Here is a 23,160-nt window from a genome sequence, read left to right on the forward strand (position 1 = left end):
TGGTTCACATTTCAAATTTGGCCCATTTATCGTGTTTGGGATATTTTCTAACATATTTTCCTCAATGAATTTTCAATCACTGATACACCGTTAGTACCACGATATACTTTCACATTGTAGTAGAACGTTAAGTGTTCGCATTCAGCAGCCCAATAATGCCTCAAATCGATGACAACAAGTTTGTGCAATTTTCTAAAATTGTTGAAAATCTTTAAAAATGTGTACAAGTTGTTGCTATTTTTGACATTGTCCATAAAATTCGATTACAACACAATGCTGGTGCTTTGCTTTTGAGAAAATAGAAAATGTTTCTTTCTTTTAGAATTTGTTAATACCAACGAAGAATATTTATAATAGGAGCAAATAAATGTTTTTTTTTTGTTTACATACATACAAAGATAAATAAATATAATGAAGGCGCGATATAAATAACGAGTAGATGCGAACATACATACATACATAAATACTCGTATATGAAGATCTAAACAGACAGAGTTATGTGATTTTTGGGTGCTAAAAATATGTGTGGGCTTTTTACAAATACTGCTATAAACTTGTGTGTGTGTGTGTGTATCAATAGAGTATATGCATTGACAAAACTACAAACTTACATATATTCAATATCAGCCAAGGGAAGGAAAAATTTAGATCCAGCAAAAATTGGGACCCCAACATCGTCCACATTTTATAGGATAAATGCAAGAATTTAATGCATTCGGCTACAAGTTGGGTGAGCTGGGGAAAGCTATTTTCAAAAAATTTTTATAAATAATTGACACTTTTCCCTTCTTGTTTGTCTTGATAAGTATGTATATTCGATTCGCATTCGAACACAAGACTTTCTTTATGCACAGGAAGTCTTGTGTTCGAATGCAATTTTCAATCTGGCCTAGCGCCCATTGTTAAATGTTTGTCTTCTACATATTTGAAGGCATGAGTGTTTGATGCGGCAGCATGATCATCTTCTGTCGAAGGTGGTTGTAAAGTGAGGCAACAACAGGTCAACCGAGTCACAGCAATGATGACAACGTCACCACATCGATTGGGAAAAGTGTTATTGAAAATACCGATTTATACTTGTACTGTGCTTTCTTCCATGGTGTGGATGGAATCTAGAAGAAGTTGCACCAATATTTGACCACATACGAGTATGATGGTGATGGTGGGACTTTATGTGAATACACTCGAGCGGAAAATTGAGTTAATCGTGTTAAACGATACTTGGCCATATATGAAATGGCCAACAACAATTAGAACAGTGGCAGGAATCCAGTTCAATACTAATTTCTTGTGGAAATCTTCTGTCGTCACACAATGCCGTCGCTCAGAAAGGAAAAGAGCGAAAAAACAATGGCCAACCTCATTGCCGCGGCCGCCGCCACCCACGACGGGCGATGGCCACCATAGCGACTAAGAGGAATATTTCACTCTACTAGAAATAACATTCGGAACGATTCAGGTATATCATCCGTATATACTCATATGCATGGACATCACATACATGCACATGCAAACACACACACACGCACATGCAGACGAATATTTTCCTCTGTGTTTCATGTGTGTGTGTGTGTGTATGCGTGTGAATTTATAGAATAAAGTTTCTATTTCAAAAAAATTATGCTGTGAGCCTTTAGATCGAAATGAAATGTTTATGATAGAATGGTCAATGGTTGTTGCTATACCAGCTCGCACACACACACACCCATGCCAAGTTATTGAATATCCCCCCTCCCCTCGATTGCCCCACTCTCTCCCCACCTGAGCAGCTGCCAATCTGGCAGTAGCTATATCTCTTTTCATCTTGTATGCTCTCTCTCTGTCTCGCATAAAATATCTCATGCTCTCTTTATGACTCCTGAGATTTGAGCCCACAGCCTAGGTGCAAGAGCAACATGCAGTATTCTGCGATCGTGGGGAAAACACTCAAGCGCCCGTGTATTGGTGAAGAAAAACTGAACAATCTATTTTCCGAAAAAATCTTTAACATAGCGTGTTGTTTCTTAGTAGATCGTCAGTCTGTTTAGTCGAACCGCAGCATTCGCTCCAACGACGTCAGCTGCTCGGACAACAGTAGAGAGTTTAATTTGTTTCTTTTCCCGAAGTAAGTTTTGGCAAAAGTTAAAAAAAAATAGACAATACCAAAGAGAGAAAACTAAAATAAAAAAATCATACAAATTATGACCAAAATTTGGATTGGAAAAAAGAAGAAGAAAAAACTAAAGTGACAATCCTTAAAGAGAACATGAACCAAGACCTAGAGAACGAACTATAGCCCAATTTGGGTATTCAAACTATAACGGTGGCTATGGAAGTTATAAACAAAGTTATATAATATTCGAATAACTCTTCACAACTCAGCGAAAGTGCAAACAAATTTATTCTAAGCCAAATCAAGTGGATTAAAAAGCTGGTGTGTGTGTGCGTTTGATAAAATGTTCAACGATCCTGCAGTAAAGATTTTTTCTCATTTTAGTTCTAAAAATAGGACATTCTTTAGAACTGGCGACCTCAAAGTGTTACATGATATATTTATTACACAGCTCTCGGCTAGCAAAAGCAAAAACAAACGAAAAAAAGACGAAAGACGAACGACGAAAAAGAAAAATAGTTGTATGTCTCTTGCTTCCTAGCAAGCAATCAAAGAATTTCTCTGAAGACAGATGTTGAAAAGAAAAGTCTGCAAAAAAAAAAGACCAACATGAATAAAGGGAAGAAACTAAAACCGGCGGTGGCCATCAGAAGTGAAGGATACTTGTGACCGGTGCCCTGGTAAAATGATGTGAAGAAAAGCAACGAAAGCTAAAAGGAAATTCCACTTGAAGCAAAAAAAGGAATATTCGAGTGCATGTGTGTGTGTGTGTTTGTGCAAGGGAGCTAAAAAAACTCCAAGGATAAGCTGGAAACTGGAATACTTCGAATAGTTCAGTCATACTTCATTAACAATGTGGAATAAAAGCTTGCAATGGATTGAAAAATATTACATAAATGGTTATCCTATTTAGTCATATTTGCATTTTTACACATACCACTAGCATAGCCTCACCAGCACAAGCACACCCACCCACACACAAACATAGATGAATTTTTATTAAAATTTCTTTTTACATTGGTACATCTCCTAAAAAGTGGATCTTTTTTGCGAAAATACGTAGGCACACTAGATCCACCACCCTCATGCTTACGCTGTAAAATAGCAAAGAAACACTCGATACAACTACCAAGCATACACACAAAATGAGATTTTGAAATATTATTTCTTATTTATGTTGTCTGTGTTTAGTGCCAAGGTAAAAAAGCTTCATGCTTGCAAAGCAAGAGAGTGAGAGAGCTCGTTTGAGACTAAAATGTGCTCACGGAAATTCAATACGATCTATTTTTAAAATCACACTTCTAGCGAATGAGCCAATACAACAAGAGGTCTGCTAAATATTGTTGGTAGACACACATATTTGCTCACTCACTCACTCGCTCACACGTTCACAAACATACATACAACAAGTTCTATAAACAATTGCGCCCAGATGTTCCTATGTGTGTGTGTGCGTGTGTTGGCATATCCCATTATTCGATTATGAGATTTCATATTGATGTTGTTGTTGTGATTTGGGTGTGAAAACTGCAGAATGAGTTTTCCTTGAGAGAAATTATGACATACAAATACAAATAAAGATCATTTCTGACCTCCTACTCACACATGCACACACATTCAAAGTTCAAGACTCATACTCGCTAGACACCAACACATACATATACGTGAAAATACACTCAAGCATAGGTACATATGTATATGTATACTACTTAAAGGCGGCAAAGAATTCTGTTATATATGTGTGCGTCTAGCTAGCTTTGTATGTACTCACTAAGAAAACACATTATGTGTATAGAGTCCATCCAACAACAACAAAAGCGCTAAAGGAATTTATTTTTAGAAATAGTCTGATGCGTAATCCATTAGAATTGTTTACGTTTTGCGTCAAGATCTGTGAATGTTTTCATTGAGAATTTGAAAGTTTTATTTAAAATTTTAAATTTTAGGTTGCAAATACAGATTTTGTATACAATAATATACCTTTCATATGTATGACATACTTAATGGACATTTTTAAAATGGGGAATCTGCTTCTCAATAGAAAAGGAGTAGACAATGCGATTATATATCAAGGCCATTGTGTCCGCAATTAATTGTTTTTTGTCAATTAGGAAATCAAAATATAAAAGAGAAGAACAGGGAAGCTACATTGCTAAAGGTTTTTAAGATTTTAACAAATATTAAATACGATTTGAGAACAACAAAATGCTTGATTTGCGTTTTTTTTTTTTTTTTTTACAATCGAACAAAAAGTGTGAGTTGTAAAAAATACCGAGCACATGTAGAATTTAGAAGGCATAATGTAAACTAAATTTCTAGAAAAAGAACAATTCAAACCTAAAAATGCTCTATTTAATAAGATGATATTTGACAATTGTAGTCCAGAATTGTTGCTTATGTTTATGATTTCTTTAGTGTCATCGTGTTAAGGTCCCGTTATGACCGAATGTATATCAAATGTTTCTTCGGTGTGGTTTGTTATGAAAGAACAATAAAATATACCAGATACATATAGCATGAGGCTAGAGATACTGGTTTACAAATTTTCTTAATTTTTGTGTTTGGTAAAACAAAACTTTTTGACATTTTTGAGATTTTATAAGAAAATTTAATTATAATGAATTTGAAGAAAAATGAAGGAAAAATTGTTTAAAACTAACATTTTTTGTCTTAAATAGCCGTAAAATAGATCTTTAATTTAAGTCTTATACTTAGTAATCTTTTAATGAATCGTGATGTAAGAAAATAAGCTTTGGAAGCGTCTCTCAACATTTAGTTAAAAAAGTACAGGAACCATGTTTAAAAGTTGAATATTTCGAGAAACAAAAATTTTAGAGTTTTTGTAAAAAAGTAAAATGAGATTCAGTTGTTGTGCGCAGAGGTTAGCATGTCCGTCCATGACGTTGAACACCTGGGTTCGAATCCAGGTGAAAATATCAGAAAACAATTTCAGCTGTGGTTTTTCCTCTCCTAAAGCTGGTGACATTTGTGAGGTACCATGGCATATGAAAACTTCTCCATATAGAGGCCGTTCGGACTCGGCTATAAAAAGGAGGTCCCTGATCATTGAGCGTAAACTTAAATCGGACATTGATGTGTGAGAAGTTTGTCTCTGTTTCTTAAAGGAATGTTCTTGGGAAAATTGGCATATATATGGAACATTAAAATAAACAAATAAAAATGTGCTAAGTTTGGCTGGACCGAAGCTTGGGAGCCCATCACCATGTATTCTGCTAAAAGTTTAGACGAATGAACATAGTTGAAGGGCACATTTGTACTTTATGTACAAAAACTGAAACTTCTTGGGGCAGTAGAAGGTTAATCGGGAGATCGGCTTACGTAGGAGATAGGTTAGGTTAGGTAAGAGTGGCAGTTCTTCACAGACTCATTTAGACAATTTTAAGTCCATTGTGATACCACAGTAGCGACAGACCAAGGCTTCTGGAATCGAACCCACGACCCCTGCACTGGTAATCCAAGCACGCTACCAACTCGGCTACCGGGCGCCCTACGTAGGAGATACACCAGGTTATACATCGTTTTGGACAATACTTTCCATGGATGTTGGAAGTCATAAGAAAACAATACCTGTCAGCCACATCGGACAACAATTGCAGTTTTCAGGGACTCAAGATGTCAATTCGGCAAGACGGTTATAATGAGAGCTAAATCAGGTTATAGACCGATTTGGACCATACTTAGCACTGTTGTTGGAAGTTGTAATAGAATATTAGGTGTCCAAATTCATCCACATCGGAAAATAATTGCGGTTTGTATGGGCACAAGATGTCAAATCGGGAGGTCGGTTTATGCGGGAGCTGTATCATGTTATGGACCGTACTCAGCACGGTTGTTGGAATTAGTAGCAGAACACTATGTGCAAGATTAATGCCGAATCGTACAACTGCAGTTTATAGGGGCTGAAGAAGTCAACTCAAAGGAATACTTTACATGGGAGCTATGTCCACATCAGAATCGTTATGGCCGATTTGCAAGCCCCAGCAGCTTACATCAATTTGAAGCTGATATCTTAATTGTTATTGTCACAAACGGACATGATTAGATTGGCGTAGAATGTCAAGACGACAAAGAATATGTATAATCTAAAGCGTCGCAGGTCAAGAACTGGACCATTAAAAAATTAATATTTCTGCTCCTCTGCGTTACGGAGGCCACCGTAGCGCAGAGGTTAGCATGTCTTCCTATGACGCTGAACGCATGGGTTCGAATCCTGGTGAGACCATCAGAAACAATTTTCAGCGGTGGTTTTCCCATGTCATGTCATGTAAAACTTTTCTCCAAAGAAGTATCGCATTGCGATACGCCGTTCGGACCCGGCTATACAAAGGAGTCCCATTTCATTGATCTTAAAAACTTGAATCGGACTGCACTCATTGATATGTGAGAAGTTTCTGCCTGTTCCTTAGTGGAATGTTCATGGGCACAATTTGCATTTGCATTGCTTAAAAACGAATATTTTAGCATTCTATTCGAAACAGGGTTGACTAGGTGTACACTGCTAAGACAGACAAAGATTGAAATAGAAAAATAAAATCTGAGAAACAAAAGGCAAAGAATATTTAAATTCACAGAAGTGTATTAAATTTCTAAACTTTATTGGTATTACATTGTTGAAGTGGTCATATCTTTTTTCATTTTGCTTAGGTTTATTGTTATTATTTTTAAAGGAATTTAGCAAACCACATACACACCCCAGGAAGAGATTGTTTTATCTTTAGATTCGTTTTAAACCATTTCAAATAAAACCTTTTAGCTTTTCTTTGGCAAAGGCAAATGCCATGTGGTAAAATGATAAAAGCTTTAGTTGCCATTCCATTAGAAGCCTAAAAGGATTTTCACAAAATGCTTATGCTTTTGTTCAATTTATTTAAACTAATTTGGAAATCTCTTTTTTTGTTGTCTTGCAGGTTTTTTAATCCCTAACCATAACCATGTCCGACGATGAGGAGTACACGTAAGTAATGAGAAGCCGGAAAATAAAATAGAAATATGAAAATTATATTGAAATTTAACAATCAAAGGACACAGACACTGATGACACTGGAGCCTAGACTCATACACTTACACATACATGTTATGATTCAGTTTCAATTTCAATCTCAGCCTCAGAACCAGACACTGAAGATATGACATTGGTACATATTCGTACACACGCACATGTAACCTTGTATATGCACTGTATAAAAATGTAATAAACATTTATTTGTTATATAGTCCTTAGCTTTCCTTATGTGGCAGGGCATGTTTATATTTGTGTACATTGTATGTATGTACGTACTCTTGTACTATATGGCATATGATATTGTTGTTGTGAAATTGTGTTTTCTTGTTATTTTTTGTGGTAGACTAGCAATGCTGAATTGTTTCGTCTCCTTTTTTTTGGGAGGGGGTTTAATAAGCTGATGCCGTTGCATTGTACATATCTGTGTCTAAAGATGTAAATATATAAAAATTCTCTCATAGATTTAGAAAATATTATGAAATTTAAGAATTTAAATATAATGACATGTGTGATGTGTAAAAGACTGAAGACCAAGGACGTTCAAGGTTTTTATTATGTTTTTCTTTTCTTTTGTATACCATATTTAGATGTAAGTCTTTAGCCTACTGTGACATTTAAAATATTTGTTGATTTCTTTTCATATGTTTCCCCCCTATTGCCATTACACCTGTCCGTCACCTGTTCTCATACCTGATCTATTGCAACACACCACCTATACTACACTCTGTCGAATCCCTTTCTTGATTCGTTCCTTCGTTCGTTCGCTCGTTGTTATCGTTGTCGATTCATAAATGTGTTGTGCCCATGAATGTGAAACCATTTTGCATTTTCCCCAAGCAGTTCCGAAGAGGAGGAGGAGGTTGTCGAGGAGGTCAAAGAGTAAGTATTGCCACCCATAGCACTCCCAACTAACCTAAGGTCTACTAACAATCGCCATAAATGGAAGCAAATCCCAAATCTAAATTTCCAATTAACCAAAGGAAAGCAAAAGTTAAAATTTTTAAATTGGTACAAACAAAACAAAAGTTAGCCCTCCATATTTTCCTAAAACAAAAACAAGAATTAAAAACAAAATCTGCTACCAACTACAAACCATACCATTCCCACTCATTCTACAATTGGCCTAGAAAAAAAAACAACAATTCGGAAGTTCTATCGTTCTATCAAAATCCACAACCCACCCCGATAACTATCCTACCTACATAATTGGATGTTGTTATAATGACTCTTCCTCCTTCAAAAAAAAAAAAAAAAAACTAAATTAAAATTGGTTCCTGGCTTAAACTTGATGTTGTCCTATCCACGATTAGAAGAAAAAACAAGGCACTCTCATTGATTTCTTTTCCTTCATTTCTTTATTTAATTTCAGGAAGTAAGTTAAACAAGTTTCAAGAATTCAGAAACATTTCGCTACTTTGGTTAAAACTAAACAAAAAAAAAGAAAAAAAAACAAAACGAAATGAACTCACTCACTACCGAAGATCTAAGCAAAAACTTGTTCCTCTATTATTCAGTGAAACCTATGGCCCTTTTATTTTCGAAAACGAACGACCAAATTCATATGCAGTAGAAGTCATTCTCTGTGTCTCTCTCAGTTCATCATTTGTACAAAATCTCATGTTTAAGCCGTTTCTCTTTTTTTAGAGCTTTGGCACAAAGATTTTTGCTTAGATTTGATAATGTTTCAATTTTTGTTGTTGAATCTTTTTAATGTTTGATCTCATTCTTTTCTTTTTTCTTCCCCCCCAAAACGAAACAAAAACAATAAAAACCAAAAAAAAAAACACAATTTTTTGTAAATCGTTTTTTTGTGTTTCCTGTTTTGTTTGCAACGAAACGAAACCAAATCAAAAATCAAACATTTTGTCGATTATTTTATTTTTTTGTTGTTGCGTTTGCAATCATCATCACGAATGGCGCGGCCACATCCACACATAAAAATCAAAAAAAAAAAAACAATTTTTGTTACTCAAACAAACAAACACTCAAACAAATAATATAAAAAAAAACAAAAAACTGTAAATCATCATTCCAATATCCAAATATTCGATTGCGTGTACAGAAAAGCACCTCAGACACCAGCCGAGTAAGTGATTCTTTTATATGGATTTTTAAGAAAATGAACCAAAAATTAAAAAAAAAAAATAATGCCCAAAATACCTCCATAATCGTTGTTGTTACGTTCCTTCAATGTTGTTCGTATCGTAATTATGTTGCTGTAGAGACTAATTGCGAGCCTAGAGTAAATAACATCACCATCCGATTTTTTCCAAATTCCCATGATCAATGACACAGACATGCAACCTCCGGCGAAAATGCGTCAATTTCAAAAAAAAAAAACAAAATAAAATCCTACTCACTTTGGTGAGTCCAAGACAAGCGCTGGCCCAACCATCTATCCTTTTCGTTGAGGTGGCGTGTTTGTGGTTTTTGTTCGAGATGTAACCCAACAATTTTGGCTAAATGAAAATGATTGAAAACGAACGACGTACATATGTTACAGAAATGAAGCTTTTTTTGAACTACAAAATTTTACATTTATTCGGTTTTTGAAGATTTGATCATCATCCCACCCAACCCCCGCCCCTTCACTTCAGTGCGTGTCGTGTGTGTGTGTGTGTGTGGTCACTTATGGCGTTGGGTCGGTCAACTCTACTCACATAGTATATCTTTTTTTGGCCACATGTAACCAAGCTCATTCATTCATTGAAAAGCTCCATTTGTGACCATTCCCCACCCCCACAACATCCCTAAACACACCAGCCACCAACCATCCCCACACCTTCGATAAACTCAAACACTCAACTCGACCAAAGCAAATGGCTCACACACTTTTGCTTTTTGCGTGAACATAGTAATAACAATCATAAGTAATAAGTAAAAATAATAACAATAATGATATGTACGAATACAAGAATAACAACAATCGTAAACATAACGATAACATCAATATAAATGTAGTTTTGTTTTTCTTCGTCTGCGTGAGTGTGTGTCTCTGTGTGTCAGCCGAACGTGCGAGCGGCAAGGCTGCGTGCGTTCGTGTGAACCTTCATACTGTTGTAGAGTTTTATGATTTACATTTACTTCTTCTTAGCATCACTTCTGTTACAAACACCCCTTGTTGCCGTTGTTGTGGTTGTCGTATACTTTATTCATAATCAAATCAATGATACGCACTGAGTCACGTAATCACACGATGACCGCAAAAACGAGAAAGCGAACCCATTGCTCGCTAACTCGCTATTGTCATAGCAACCACCCTACCCACATATGCGTACACACCAGAACGCAAATATCCTTGCATATTTCAAGGAGATGTGCGTGTAAAAATACCAAAAACAAATTAACTTTCTTCTGACTGCCTGACTGAAAAATGCCATTGATTGCAGAGTCCCAAACACATGGTGGGCAAACTGATTTTTTTGGGTTTAGAAGTAAAAAAAACGCTCTATAATCATAATATATTGTATATACCATTAGTTGTAAATGTTTTTGAAAAACTCTAAAGACAAAGAATTTTCAATGTTTTTTTCCCTCCAAAGGCAAATGTCTTGCAGTTGAATTAAAATTTCTAACTAAAAGGCAATGCAATTAAACTGGACTGTTTATACCACAGTTCAATCATAAGGCAATTGCCAGGCAAAGAGAATTTATAAAAAAAAAATATTTTTGGTGAATATACCGTAGTTCTCTATTTCTCAAGAAATAGGAAAATTTAGCTTAAATATCTGGTATCTAGCTGGCCATTCTGCAGGGATCCCCTGCTTCTTTGTTTACCAAGCTATGTATGGGTAACAATTCACTCACTAGTATTTGCACTCCTAAGGAGTGGAGGCCTTCTAAAGTTCCTTATATACAGGACCCATAGAGTATATCAATAAATTGATAATTTCCACCATCGAGTCTCATTAAGGTCATGAATTCGAATCCCACTAGAAGCACTGAAATGTTCAAATATGGTACAGACTTTTGCTATTTCCTCGCAATGTCTGTCGGTCTTTTAAAATCAAGAAAACGTCAAATTAAACAAGTAAAAGCGTGCCAATCGCATTTGTCAAGTCCTTTGCCAGATACCGCTATGCTATTGGAGTTATATCAGGTTATGGGCCATATTGCAAAATTTCAGCCAAATCGGATAAGAATTGTGCCCTATAGGGGCTTTGGCACGTATGTTGAGTGGGAGAAGTCGTTGTACAAAATGTCAGCCAAATCGGATAAGAATTACTCCCTCTAGAGGCTCAAGAGAAATAGTCAGAAGATCGGCTTATATGGCAGCTGTATCATGTTATGAACAGATTTAGATCATAGTTGTTGGATGTCAAAACAAAACACCAAAACACCCCTCTAGAGACTCGCTATATGAACACATGGACCCATATGGCCTACTTACAATCCCAAACAGACCTACACTAATAGGAAGTATTTGTGTAAAATTTCAAGCGCCTAGCTTTAATCCTTCGAAAGTTAGTGTGCTTTCGACAGACGGATGGACATAGCTAAATCGACTTCGGATATAAAGACGGATGTATTACAAACGGTAACGATGAAATTTGTATACCTCCTATTCTATGGTGGACGGTATAATAATCGGAATGACCTTAAACCAACCAATACCACGATACAAGGAGTTGAGATTTCACCAAACTTCTTCATCTTCGCCACAGTCAGTGCTAGCCTTGCTAAAGAGAGCCTAATACGGTATGAAATTTCCATTGGGTACAGTATGCAATCTCCATTTGCTTTGGAGATATTAAAGCTGGTGATATTTTTGGGGGAATTTAAGTTTTTGCAAACAAAACCAAAGTTTTTAAGTGATTTGGTTCAAAATCAAATTGTACACACCCAATAAATCTATTTATTGTAAATACTAGTTTCACAATTATGTGTTTTTCTCCAATTTAAATTTTTGTTTAATATACTTTGATACATTTTCTCCCTGTTTTTGGTGTAGTTCAGTTTTGAGACATTGGCACCGTGTGTTCTAATCCATCATAGTACATTTCATACATAGCCCTTGCCAAACATGAAAATATCTCCTTAATTATCTGTCACTGGAAAATCAATTGCTTGGAAGAGAGATTCTGATGTTCGAGAAAATTATGAAGTATCATGGCTGACAACAAGCTCTGCTTGGGGTACTTTGCAGATGTTGTAATGAAGTAAATGTAGGGAAAAATGGCAGAGAATCACTGCATTTCTCAACGGTTCATTGAAAGTTTTCACACCAACACACACACACACACTCAGGCATCAACTTTTAATCCATTTTCACTACAACATGCATTTGTAAATATCATCAATGTAATTTAATTATGTTGAACTACTACTAGTTGGCCTACTCTCCTCACACGTACATTTGTATAAAAGTTCATCATGCCATCGTAAGATTTCCTTTATTTTTGAAATAGTTATGTTCACTGATTTTTGTTTTCAATCCTTAATAGTAAAAATGTTGCCGTATATTTTTTTTTTGTTAAGTTAGAAATTAAATTTGCTCTCTAAGTAAGTGAGTATGTGATGTGTGCATATGCGTGTGTGTATGTTGTGCATATGTAAATATGTGTGTGTATATATCTAGTATACTATGCTCTGTATGTATGTTTCCCGTAGTCGTAATGCTTTACACATAAGTATGTAATGGTACACCTGTGTATGTATGTAGACCGTTTTGTTCAAATAAAACTTTCCACAAAGCCCACAAAAAGACCTCCTTCCTGCAAACAACCCTCAACCAAAGTCAATTTAAGCCCATATGATTAGGAGAAAAACTATTAAAATCGAAAACGAAAAAATGAATTGTTATACACATACATACATACCCGTGGTACTCCTACATATACTACTACTACTACTACTAGTAGTACTTCCTTCAAGAGTTTGAAGAGTATTGTTGTATTATTATTATTATTTTTTTTTAACTTAGCAGATGGAGGCTAGCCGAGTATTGAGTATTGTTGATGTTTATTTTAGATTTGTACGCATGGGCCTTTGTGAGTTCAGGAGAAGACTAATGGTTTGCTTTTCTTTTTGTTCTTGTATTTTCTGGTTGTTCTTTGCATGTGCAGAGGTGAGGGTGATCCAGAGTTCATCAAGCGCCAAGACCAAAAGCGTTCCGATCTCGACGATCAATTGAAGGAATACATTGCTGAATGGCGCAAACAGAGAGCCAAGGAAGAGGATGAGTTGAAGAAACTCAAGGAGAAGCAGGCCAAGCGCAAGATCTCCCGCGCTGAGGAAGAGCAAAAGATGGCCCAACGCAAGAAGGAGGAAGAAGAGCGTCGCGTTCGCGAGGTTGAAGAAAAGAAACAACGCGAAATCGAAGAGAAGCGTCAACGTCTCGAAGAGGCTGAGAAGAAGCGTCAAGCCATGCTCCAAGCCATGAAGGACAAGGACAAGAAGGGCCCCAACTTCACCATCGCCAAGAAGGATACAGGCGTGGTAATTATTTCACTTTACTGCAATGCAATTAAACTTATACGGCTTTCTTTTTTCGGTTATTTTTCTAAATTTCTTCCTACCTCTTTATTTCCTTCGAAAAAACACACTTGAGAATCTGTCCTTTCTACTGTCCTATTGTCCAATCATCATAAAAAAAAAATCCAAAAACGTACATCCTTTTCCAAATTCCAAACTTTCGCTCTTGTCAAACTCTCACTCAAACTCGAACACAAACACATTTTTTTAAACACGTGTTACTCTTGTTTCTCTCTTTTTTCACTTTGAACCACACACATACAAAAACATATTGTGTCTTGTGCTGTCTTCTTGCCATTGTATATATATGTGTGTGTGTGTCAATCTCTGTGTGAATCTGAATCTATTTGGCATGAATGGGTGCGTGCGTATGTGTGTGGTGTGTGTTATTTTATGCGTTGCTATAGTTGGGCCTCTCCTCCGCCGCCATGGAGCGTAACAAGACTAAGGAACAACTCGAGGAAGAGAAGAAGATCTCCCTGTCGTTCCGTATCAAGCCCCTTGCCATCGAAGGCTTCAGCGAGGACAAATTGCGCGAAAAGGCCCAAGAATTGTGGGAACTCATCGTCAAATTGGAAACTGAGAAATATGACTTGGAAGAAAGGCAAAAACGTCAGGACTACGATGTAAGTATCCTTTGATCAGACATTATGCGGCAAAACATGACAGCTAATTTCTTCCGTTTGTGCAGTTGAAAGAATTGAAGGAAAGACAGAAACAACAGCTCAGGCACAAAGCCTTGAAGAAGGGTCTCGACCCCGAGGCTTTGACTGGCAAATACCCGCCCAAGATCCAAGTCGCCTCCAAGTACGAAAGACGTGTAGATACCCGCTCTTACGACGACAAGAAGAAACTCTTCGAAGGTGTAAGTATTTGCTCATCCAATCATCTTTTTTTCATACTTGAATTTCTATGGTCATCGTTCTGTGATGCAATGGTGCAAACATCTGTCGACTTCGAGCTAAAAATATTTCTCATTTCATATCACAATATTTTGTTTTTTTTTGAAATTTCAAAGGGTTACGATACGCTCTATAAGGAAACTTTAGAGAAAGTCTGGCAAGAAAGACAAGAGAGGTTCACACAACGATCAAAATGTAAGCTTACGAACCCGCTTCAGTCGTTACAGTGGAGTTCGTTTATGTGCCTCCCCAAGTGTTTCGTTTGTGTTGTTTTTTCCTTTCGCACAACAGAAGTTGCTCATCTGTTGTGGTTGATATGTTGTCTCCCAAAGTGAATTAACCGTTACATCAGAAGTTCTGATGAACACAAATTTCCCATCGAACATAAAACTCGCAGACAGAAACCACATGACTCTTGCACACACTCCCCTAAAGGAGCAACCTTTAAAAGTGGGGAGCTCTATTGCATCGAGCACCAACACGATTGACTCGACCTCAGATAGTGCACACAAACATTAACACTTTATACAAATACACTACATAAATATTTCTCTCTCTCTCTCTCTCTCTCTTTTCTACATGTCTACTTTTATGATGGTGTTGGTTTAATTATTCCATGTTAAATGTTACCTACCTCTATCTGTCTGTGTGTGTGTGTGTGTCTTTGCATCTTATTGTCTCATATCCAAATAACGCTCATTAGGGCTGGGAAGAACTCGGCAAGGAGGTCAATGAGAAGGTGTGGAACGAGAAGAAGGATCAATACTCCGGCCGTCAAAAATGTATGTATATCATTTTTTGTACTAATCGAATGAGCTACGTCTCTCTCTATCTCTATCTCTGTCTCACACGCATTTGTCCCAAAAAGTTTTTGATTTTTGTTGAAAATGCGTTTTGTGTGTTGTTCGTTTTTTTGTGATACAACAACAGCAATGTATGGACTCTACTTATAAAATTTGGTCTAATGTTGTGTGCTTTTCCGTTTACTTTCTCCCCCAATAGCCAAATTGCCCAAGTGGTTCGGCGAAAGACCCGGCAAGAAGGCTGGCGAACCCGAGACACCCGAAGGCGAGGAAGATGCCAAGGCTGATGATGAAATCGCCGAGGATGAAGAAGAAGTCGAAGAGGAGGTCGTTGAAGAGGAGGAAGAAGAGGAGGAGGAAGAAGAAGAGGAGGAGGAAGAGGAAGAAGAGGAGGAAGAAGAAGAGGAAGAAGAAGAAGAAGAGGAGGAGGAAGAAGAGGAAGAATAAATTAATTTAACTACATTTAATAAAAATAAAAACAACCAAAACAACATAGTTATTATTAGCTTATTCTACCGCTATCGATTACAGCCAAAACAAATATACTAAAGATATTCTTTTTTTAAACAAAAAAAAACAACCTAAGAACAACAACAAGTTTGAATATGAATAAATGAAAAAGAAAGAAAAATAAACACAAAAAAAAAATTGAAAATGAACCACAAGAAACATTTCTCAAAATAAACATAAAAACAAATATCGTATGAAAACAACAACAACAGCATCTTTTCATGAACACGATTTTATGTAAGGCTTTTCTATCGCTCTCTCTCTCTCTCTCTCACACACACTCTCTTTGAAGTCCAAATAAATCTGCCTATAATTATAGACTAAACATTTTTTCCACACTCACACTCACTCTCTCTCTCTCTTTTACTTTCGTTTCGTAAATGAAAATTTAATACAAAAATTATGTAAATTATTTGTAATTTTTTAATAAAAATTTTTACTACGAACACCTCTGAAAAAAAAACCCAATCGAATACTCTTGATATTCATTCACAAAAAGGTTCACAGCTGGACGCACACACACGTTCTCTTAATCTCCATCATACCAAGACCATCGACTGGAAAGAGCATTGCAACACAGACTCATTTCCTAAGACAGCTGAGCAAACTATCACAGAAACTCACCAACTCACACACTACACGGACACACCCATACACACACACACACTCTCTCGCTCAATATTCCTTTTTTGTTTAAGAATTGATAATAAATTTAGTTTTTCTTTATTATTTTATTGAATTAACTTAAAATACATATTATCTCAATAAAACTCTCTTGAAAACTGTAAATTCAACGCCATAGACTACGACTAGGAGCCATCCTTGGAAGGGGGATAATTTTATTTGTTTGGCTTTGATAAATAATTGCTCTGTTAATAAAGTGCTGTGTCATTGAAGCACACTTAAACGCATATGAGGTTAAAAGGATTAATGCAACAATTCATATATGACTATGATTTATACATCGGTTTCCATTAGCGGTCATAAATTATGGAGATAGAACACGTGTGTTACTAAAAATATATGCTGCTAGCTGCAGGACTCACTGAATTTGAATATCAAACTCCGATAAAAAAAATGCAATTTTTATACCCTCCACCATAGGATGGGGGCATACTAATTTCGTCATTCTGTTTGTAACACTTCGAAATATGCGTCTGAGACCCCATAAAGTATATATATTCTTCATCGTCATGTTATTTTTAGTCGATCTAGCCATGTCCGTCCGTCCGTCTGTCTGTGGAAAGCACGCAAACTTTCGAAGGAGTAAAGCTAGCCGCTAGAAATGTTGCACAAATACTTTTCATTAGTGTCGGTCGGTTGCGATTGCAAATGGGCCAAATCGGTTCGTGTTTTGATATAGCTGCCATATAAACCGGTCTGGGGTCTTGACTTCTTGAGCCTCTAGAGGGCACAATTCTTGTCTGATTTGGCTGAAACTTTGCACGTGGTGTTTTGGTATCACTTCCAACAACCGCGCAAAGTATAGTTCAAATTGGCTCATAACATGATATAGCTGCCATATAAACCGATCTTGGGTCTTGACTTTTTCAGCTTTTAGAGGGCGCAATTCTTATCCGATTTGGCTGTAATTTTGCACGCAGTGTTTTGGTATCACGTCCAACAACTGCGCTAAGTACGATTCAAATCGGTTCATGATCTGGTATAGCTGTCACATAAACCGATCTTGGATCTTGACTTCTTGATCTTCCAGAGGGCGCAATTCTTTTTCGATTTGACTGTAATTTCTCACGTGGTGTTTGGGTATCATTTCCAACTACTGTGCTAAATATGGTTCAAATCGGTTCAATAGCTGTCATATAAACCGATCTTGGATCTTGACTTCTTGAGCCAATAGAGAGTGCAATTCTCATCCGATTTGGCTGAAATTTAGCATGAGGTGTTTTGTTATGACTTTCAATAACTGTGCTTAGTATGGCACAAATCGACTCATAAACTGATATAGCTGCCATATAAACCGACCAGGGATCTTGTCTTCTTGAGCCTCTAGAGGGCGCAATTCTTATCCGATTTGGTAGAAATTTTTTACAACGGCTTCTCTCATTACCTTCAACGTGCCTGTTCAATATGGTCGAATCGAACAATAGCTTGATACAGCTCCCATATAAACCTAACTCCCGATTTTGCTTCTTGAGCCCCTACAAGGCGCAATTCTTATCCGAATGATCTGAAATATTACCCATTGACTTCTAATATGGCCTTCACCATTCAATTTACTTATGGTCCGAATCGGACTATAATTTGATATATCTCCAATAGCATAACTAATTTTTTTCTATTATTCATTGTTTGCCTAAAAAGAGATACCGCACATAGAACTCGACAAATGAGATCCATGGTGGAGGGTATATAAGATTCGGCCCGAATTAGCCGCTCTTACTTGTTTTTTTTCCTATGGATATTTTTATGATAATTTCGACAAGAACAGTGTTGTTGGCGGGAAAGAAATGAAAAAATTATTTTCTTATTCTTTAAAATATTTTATTTTTTTTCTCGAAAAACTTCAGATATTTTGTTACAAATTTAGTGAACCCATGTCGAATAGTCCATTTATAAGATTTAAAGAACTACAACGGTTCTTATATGCGCCAATTAGAAGCCCAAAAGTTAGAAACAGGCCTAAGGACTGCCGGATGAATAGGTAAAAGTCCACAAAAGTTTTGACAGAGACAAAAATATAAAAAGTGGACTTACTTTTTGTCAAGCAGCACCAAACCGTTTAAATTTTTTAAATTATTGGTCCACATGTCCTGCAAGTTAAGCTCTTGCATTTTGTGCAAAAAAAAAATTGGATATCATCTCACGGTAGCGCTCACCATTCACAGTAACGTTACGATTTGCATCATTTTTGAAGAAGTACGGTCCAATGATGCCACCAGCCTCTAAACCGCACCAAATTGTGACTTTTTCTGGATGCATTGGTAGCTCTTGCAAAGCTTCTGGATGATCTTCACTCCAAAATCGACAATTCTGCTCATTTACGTACCTATTGAGCCAAAAATGAACTTCGTCCATAAACTGGAAGAAGTGCGATATGAACTACTTAACAGTGCACGCATTTTAATAACAAAATTAAATAATTTGCAAGCGTTGTTCGTTTGTAAGACGATGATTCATGGTTAAATTATAGACCAAACTGAAGATGTTTGGCAGATGAGCTGTTTAAACTACTGTTGCCAAAATGCCGAAAATCTAAAAATCCACCCTTTATATGAGACGAAATTTGGCTCCTGATATCTGTTGCCAAAAAGATAAAAATACACTCTTTATATGAGATAAAAATCGGCTCCTGATTAACAGAGAAACAAACCACGAAACGTGCTAGAGATGTTTAAACCACTGTTGCCAAAAAGATAAAAGCTAAAAATCACCCTTTATATGAAAAAAATTGGCTTCGGACTGACAGTGAAACAAAACATGAACCGTGCGTGAGCTGTTTAAACCACTGTTGGCAAAAAGATAGAAGCTAAAAATTCACCCTTTATATGAGATAAAAATTGGCTCCTGATATTTGGGGCCAACCCACTCGCCTTAGCGGACATGTAGATCCAACAAGACGATATAAAACTTACATTACAGATAATTAAGAGTGTCGTACGAATATTACATTAATATTTAGACCAAATAGCTGCACTCAGAGAAATCAATTGGTAAAAACAGCAAAACAAAAAAGTCAGCTGAAATAAGATAACAGCCATTTTTTGCTGAAACAGCAAACATTTTTTGCTGATGTGAGATTGTAGCCGCAAAATATCTTTTAATTTTAAAGATTTTCAAAATACCAAATTTTCTATACTTTTATAATGAAATGAAAGGTATTTTTGAATTGAGAATGAATCTAAATTCCCAATTAGTAAATTTAGTAAGGAGTTCAACCACAGCCAAACATTGAATGAAAATCATATGGAGAAAAAAATTTAATTGTATAAAGTATGTACATATACAAATGTGGACAACCCAAGAACAGGGAATCCTTAAAAGTAAAGCCTCAAATCTATGTCTTATATTGCAGACAGGCAAGCTATTTGCACATAGACTTTTAGTATGCAGATTTATCAGAGTTTGATTATAGAAACGGATCTATTAACCGTCACTAAGACATGGTTTGGTAATAAGGCACAGACAAAATTTAGTGCAAATGTGCCTTGGGAAGAATTTAAACTGAAATTATATCTTCAGATACACTCATAGATAAAAGTCTTCTGCAATTTCAAAACAGCAGGCTGACTGCTGGAAAGTCAGTTGTTTGCAGAAAATAATTGATGCTTAATTTATGATGGGTTTGTTAGAAGAAACGAAATTAAAGAGAAGAGTTTGGGAAAGAAAGAAAGTGGCTGCGGTCACACACTCATACTGCACACTCTGATGGTATCCTTTTGTTGGTGTTGTTTATTGCGCACGCTGTTTGTAAAAGAATTTTGAGCACAGGCATCACACATGCGTTTTATGACAGAGGGAAAAGGACCATCGTTATTGTAAACAATACACAGCACATATGCGTCATAAGCATCAACTAGGTATGAGACACTTCTGTTACATTTCCCTGTTTAAAATACCTTTGCACTGTTGTTGTTGTTCTTTTTTACTATACACGAGCAATGGATAAAGGCAAAATATCAAACCCAAAACCCAAACAAATGGGTCTCCTCGCAGAAGCGGAAAGTATAAAATGGGGGAGTCCGAACGGCGTGTGGCATTGCGACACCTCTTTGGAGAAAAGTTTTACATAGCATAGTACCTCACAAATGTTGCTAGCATTAGGAGGGGAAAAACCACTGCTGAAAATTTCTTTCTGATGGTCTCGCCAGGATTCGAAACCATGAGGACATGCTTCATACCAATGACGCCAATGGATATGTGTACAAGAATCTGATGCTCAGGTAATTTCCTCTCAATAATATTTCACAAATCAAAATCTTCTCTTCCGAAATAAGTTCTCATGGTCATTAGTTCGACTCCCTTTGGAAAAAATTGTCCAACGTAATCAAAACACATGACAGGCCGTAAATGGTAAATATAAATAATAGAATTAAAATGATAAGCACACCAGTTTTTCATTTCAGCATATTTTTCCAATTTTTTCAATATTTTAGCAGATTTTTGTATTTAAAACAGCAGGCACTATTAGCTGAAATAGCAGTACGAAATGTTTGCTAAATCAGCAGCACTATGTTTGCTGAAACAGCAGTAATATCTGCTCTCTTCGTTTTCAGCAAACAAAAAATTTTGTTTTAGCTAACATTTTTGCTGTTTTGAGTAATACATTGAGTTGAGTGTAAGAACGCTAATGTTTAGATCGATAATAATTAATAAAAAAAAAATAGACATACAATTGTGCATAAAAGTGGTATAACATCCATTAAATACGAGGTGAAGTTTCATTAAATACGAATGCGTACTCGATCGCATATGCGATAGTTTGGCCCCTGGTCCTACTCCAATTATATGATGGATATGAACCTTAAATAAGCCGAAACCGCATTTTGGCATCGTGAAACTTTGTCCGTCTATCTGTCAAAAGCACGTCCAAATTGCATATTAATTTTGTGTGATCAAACCACAGGGATTATTGAAAATGTAATCAAATTACAATTTGAACCCAAGATTTTAGACTATCGTAGTTTTCGTGGATAAATTTAACAGAGGTTTGTAATCTTTGAAAATTGTTTTTTGCCAAATATTTCAACTTTTGCCAACCTAAATTTAGTTGTTTTGCTTTTGCACATATTTTATGCTTGACACCTCAAGGCTTTAATTCAAGCCCACTTTGGTGTTATCATCATGCGGCCATCTCAAATCATCCACTCTACTTTCAACAACATGGCACAAAAAATTATTATCTTCTTTAATCAGTCTTTAATCAGGGGAAGTCCACATTCTGCTACAGCTGTATTGTTAAGTATTCCATTACACTTTCATGGGTTGCTTCCAGTCGTTCATTTTCGTACAAGTTCATGTCTTCTGAACGAGTTTCTTGTGTAGTTTTGGTTAAAGAATTTCCCAGAAATTAAATTAAATTAAACTAAAGATATCAAATGCAATGCCCGTTAAGGGACACTCATTCATTTTGGCAATGGTATTGCTTACGCCTCCTATGTTATGGTGGTTGGAGTGTTCGTATGTCCGTCTGCCCGTCTGTCGGTCTATTGGTCCGTCCAGTTCATCCTTGTGGTGGGGATGCTGATAAATTCTCTGACTCGGCCTCTTTGTTGTTAGCTATAGTGTGTGTTGTGCTATCTTAAATTAAAATCTTGGCGACTTGCTTACGTACATAATTTAACACTTTTCCACACACACACACACTCACACATGCTCACCCAATGTCTGAGTACAACTTGTGTGTATGTGCGTAAGTGTTTGCGAATAAGTTCATATGGGGGTAATGCTAAGTGTATGAGCATTTCTCTCATAGACTTTCTAACAAATGCTGAACGGAAATAACCTGCTTGTGTTCATGTGAGAACAATTGTAGCAGTGTGTGTATGAATAAGATTGACATGAAGGGTGGTGATATAATTGTGTGAGTGTATTTCCGCTTTGTATGTGTGGACAAATAGGGGGACGGCGACGACAGGGTCTACGTCCGTACGTACGCACGCAACGTGGCACGTATAGCAATTTTCTTGACATGTTCTCACCACTTAAGCCAAAAGTCTACTTTATGTAGTGCATGTAAACAACCAAACTTAACAACAAATAAATTATTTTAGTTGAGGTTTGACTATATCGCAACTTTGTACTGCTACACACACACACACACACTTATGTATTTTTCCTGTGTGTGAGTGTGTGCAGGCCTGTTTTGGCATTAAACTGGGTCGTGGTCAGCGCCAGAGCTTTCCTTTGAACACACAATGACTAAGTGAGATTATTTGTAGTAAAATCACAGCTGTGTTGTGGAGGCTCAGACTTTTAAACGCAGCACTCTTATGCGTTCTTCGAAGGTTGTTGGAAAAATTGTGTCTGAGTCGAAAATCCTTTGGGCGACAAAAAGATTCGACTCCTCTAATTCGCAAGGCCCTGATGATGCATTAATTACATTACATTAAGATTTTTCCGATAGAATGGCTTACAAGATTTTTCCGATAAAATGGCTCCTTGGTTTAGGGAGATATACTCTGGTTGTATTATCATGTCGTTTTTGGATTGGAGGGGCACAAATGTCATTTTCATTCCAAAAGCAGGAAAATATTACCAAACGAAGGCGAGAGATTTTCGTGCTATTAATCTGTCATCCTTTATGCTGAAGACTCTAGAGAGGTTGACAGAAACATATCTTAGAGCAGAAACATATCTTAGAGATCGCCTACCTCGACAATACCATGCATATAGTAA

At 36.5% G+C, this 23,160-nt stretch overlaps 1 protein-coding gene across 12 annotated transcripts; it reads left to right on the plus strand.

The window, feature by feature from the left end:
* Window positions 1-1,994: 1,994 nt before the first annotated feature.
* On the plus strand, window positions 1,995-16,593 carry LOC106086399 (troponin T, skeletal muscle). Of its 12 annotated transcripts, none has more exons than XM_013251057.2 (9): window positions 1,995-2,104; window positions 7,021-7,067; window positions 7,956-7,994; window positions 9,178-9,201; window positions 13,181-13,550; window positions 13,997-14,215; window positions 14,281-14,454; window positions 14,608-14,686; window positions 15,494-16,593. In XM_013251057.2, exons 2-9 carry the CDS (start codon window positions 7,045-7,047, stop codon window positions 15,739-15,741), a joined length of 1,176 nt encoding a protein of 391 aa, XP_013106511.1. In that variant the 5' UTR covers window positions 1,995-2,104; window positions 7,021-7,044; the 3' UTR covers window positions 15,742-16,593. The 12 variants fall into 12 exon arrangements, with proteins under 12 accessions (XP_013106511.1, XP_013106513.1, XP_059222533.1 ...); XM_059366550.1 differs by having other exon boundaries at window positions 1,996-2,104; window positions 13,181-13,553; XM_013251055.2 differs by lacking the exon at window positions 14,608-14,686 and adding an exon at window positions 15,195-15,273 and having other exon boundaries at window positions 1,996-2,104; window positions 13,181-13,553.
* The last annotated feature ends 6,567 nt before the right edge of the window (window positions 16,594-23,160 follow it).

The sequence above is a fragment of the Stomoxys calcitrans genome, chromosome 4 (genome assembly GCF_963082655.1).
Source record: "Stomoxys calcitrans chromosome 4, idStoCalc2.1, whole genome shotgun sequence".
Classification (NCBI taxonomy): domain Eukaryota; kingdom Metazoa; phylum Arthropoda; class Insecta; order Diptera; family Muscidae; genus Stomoxys; species Stomoxys calcitrans.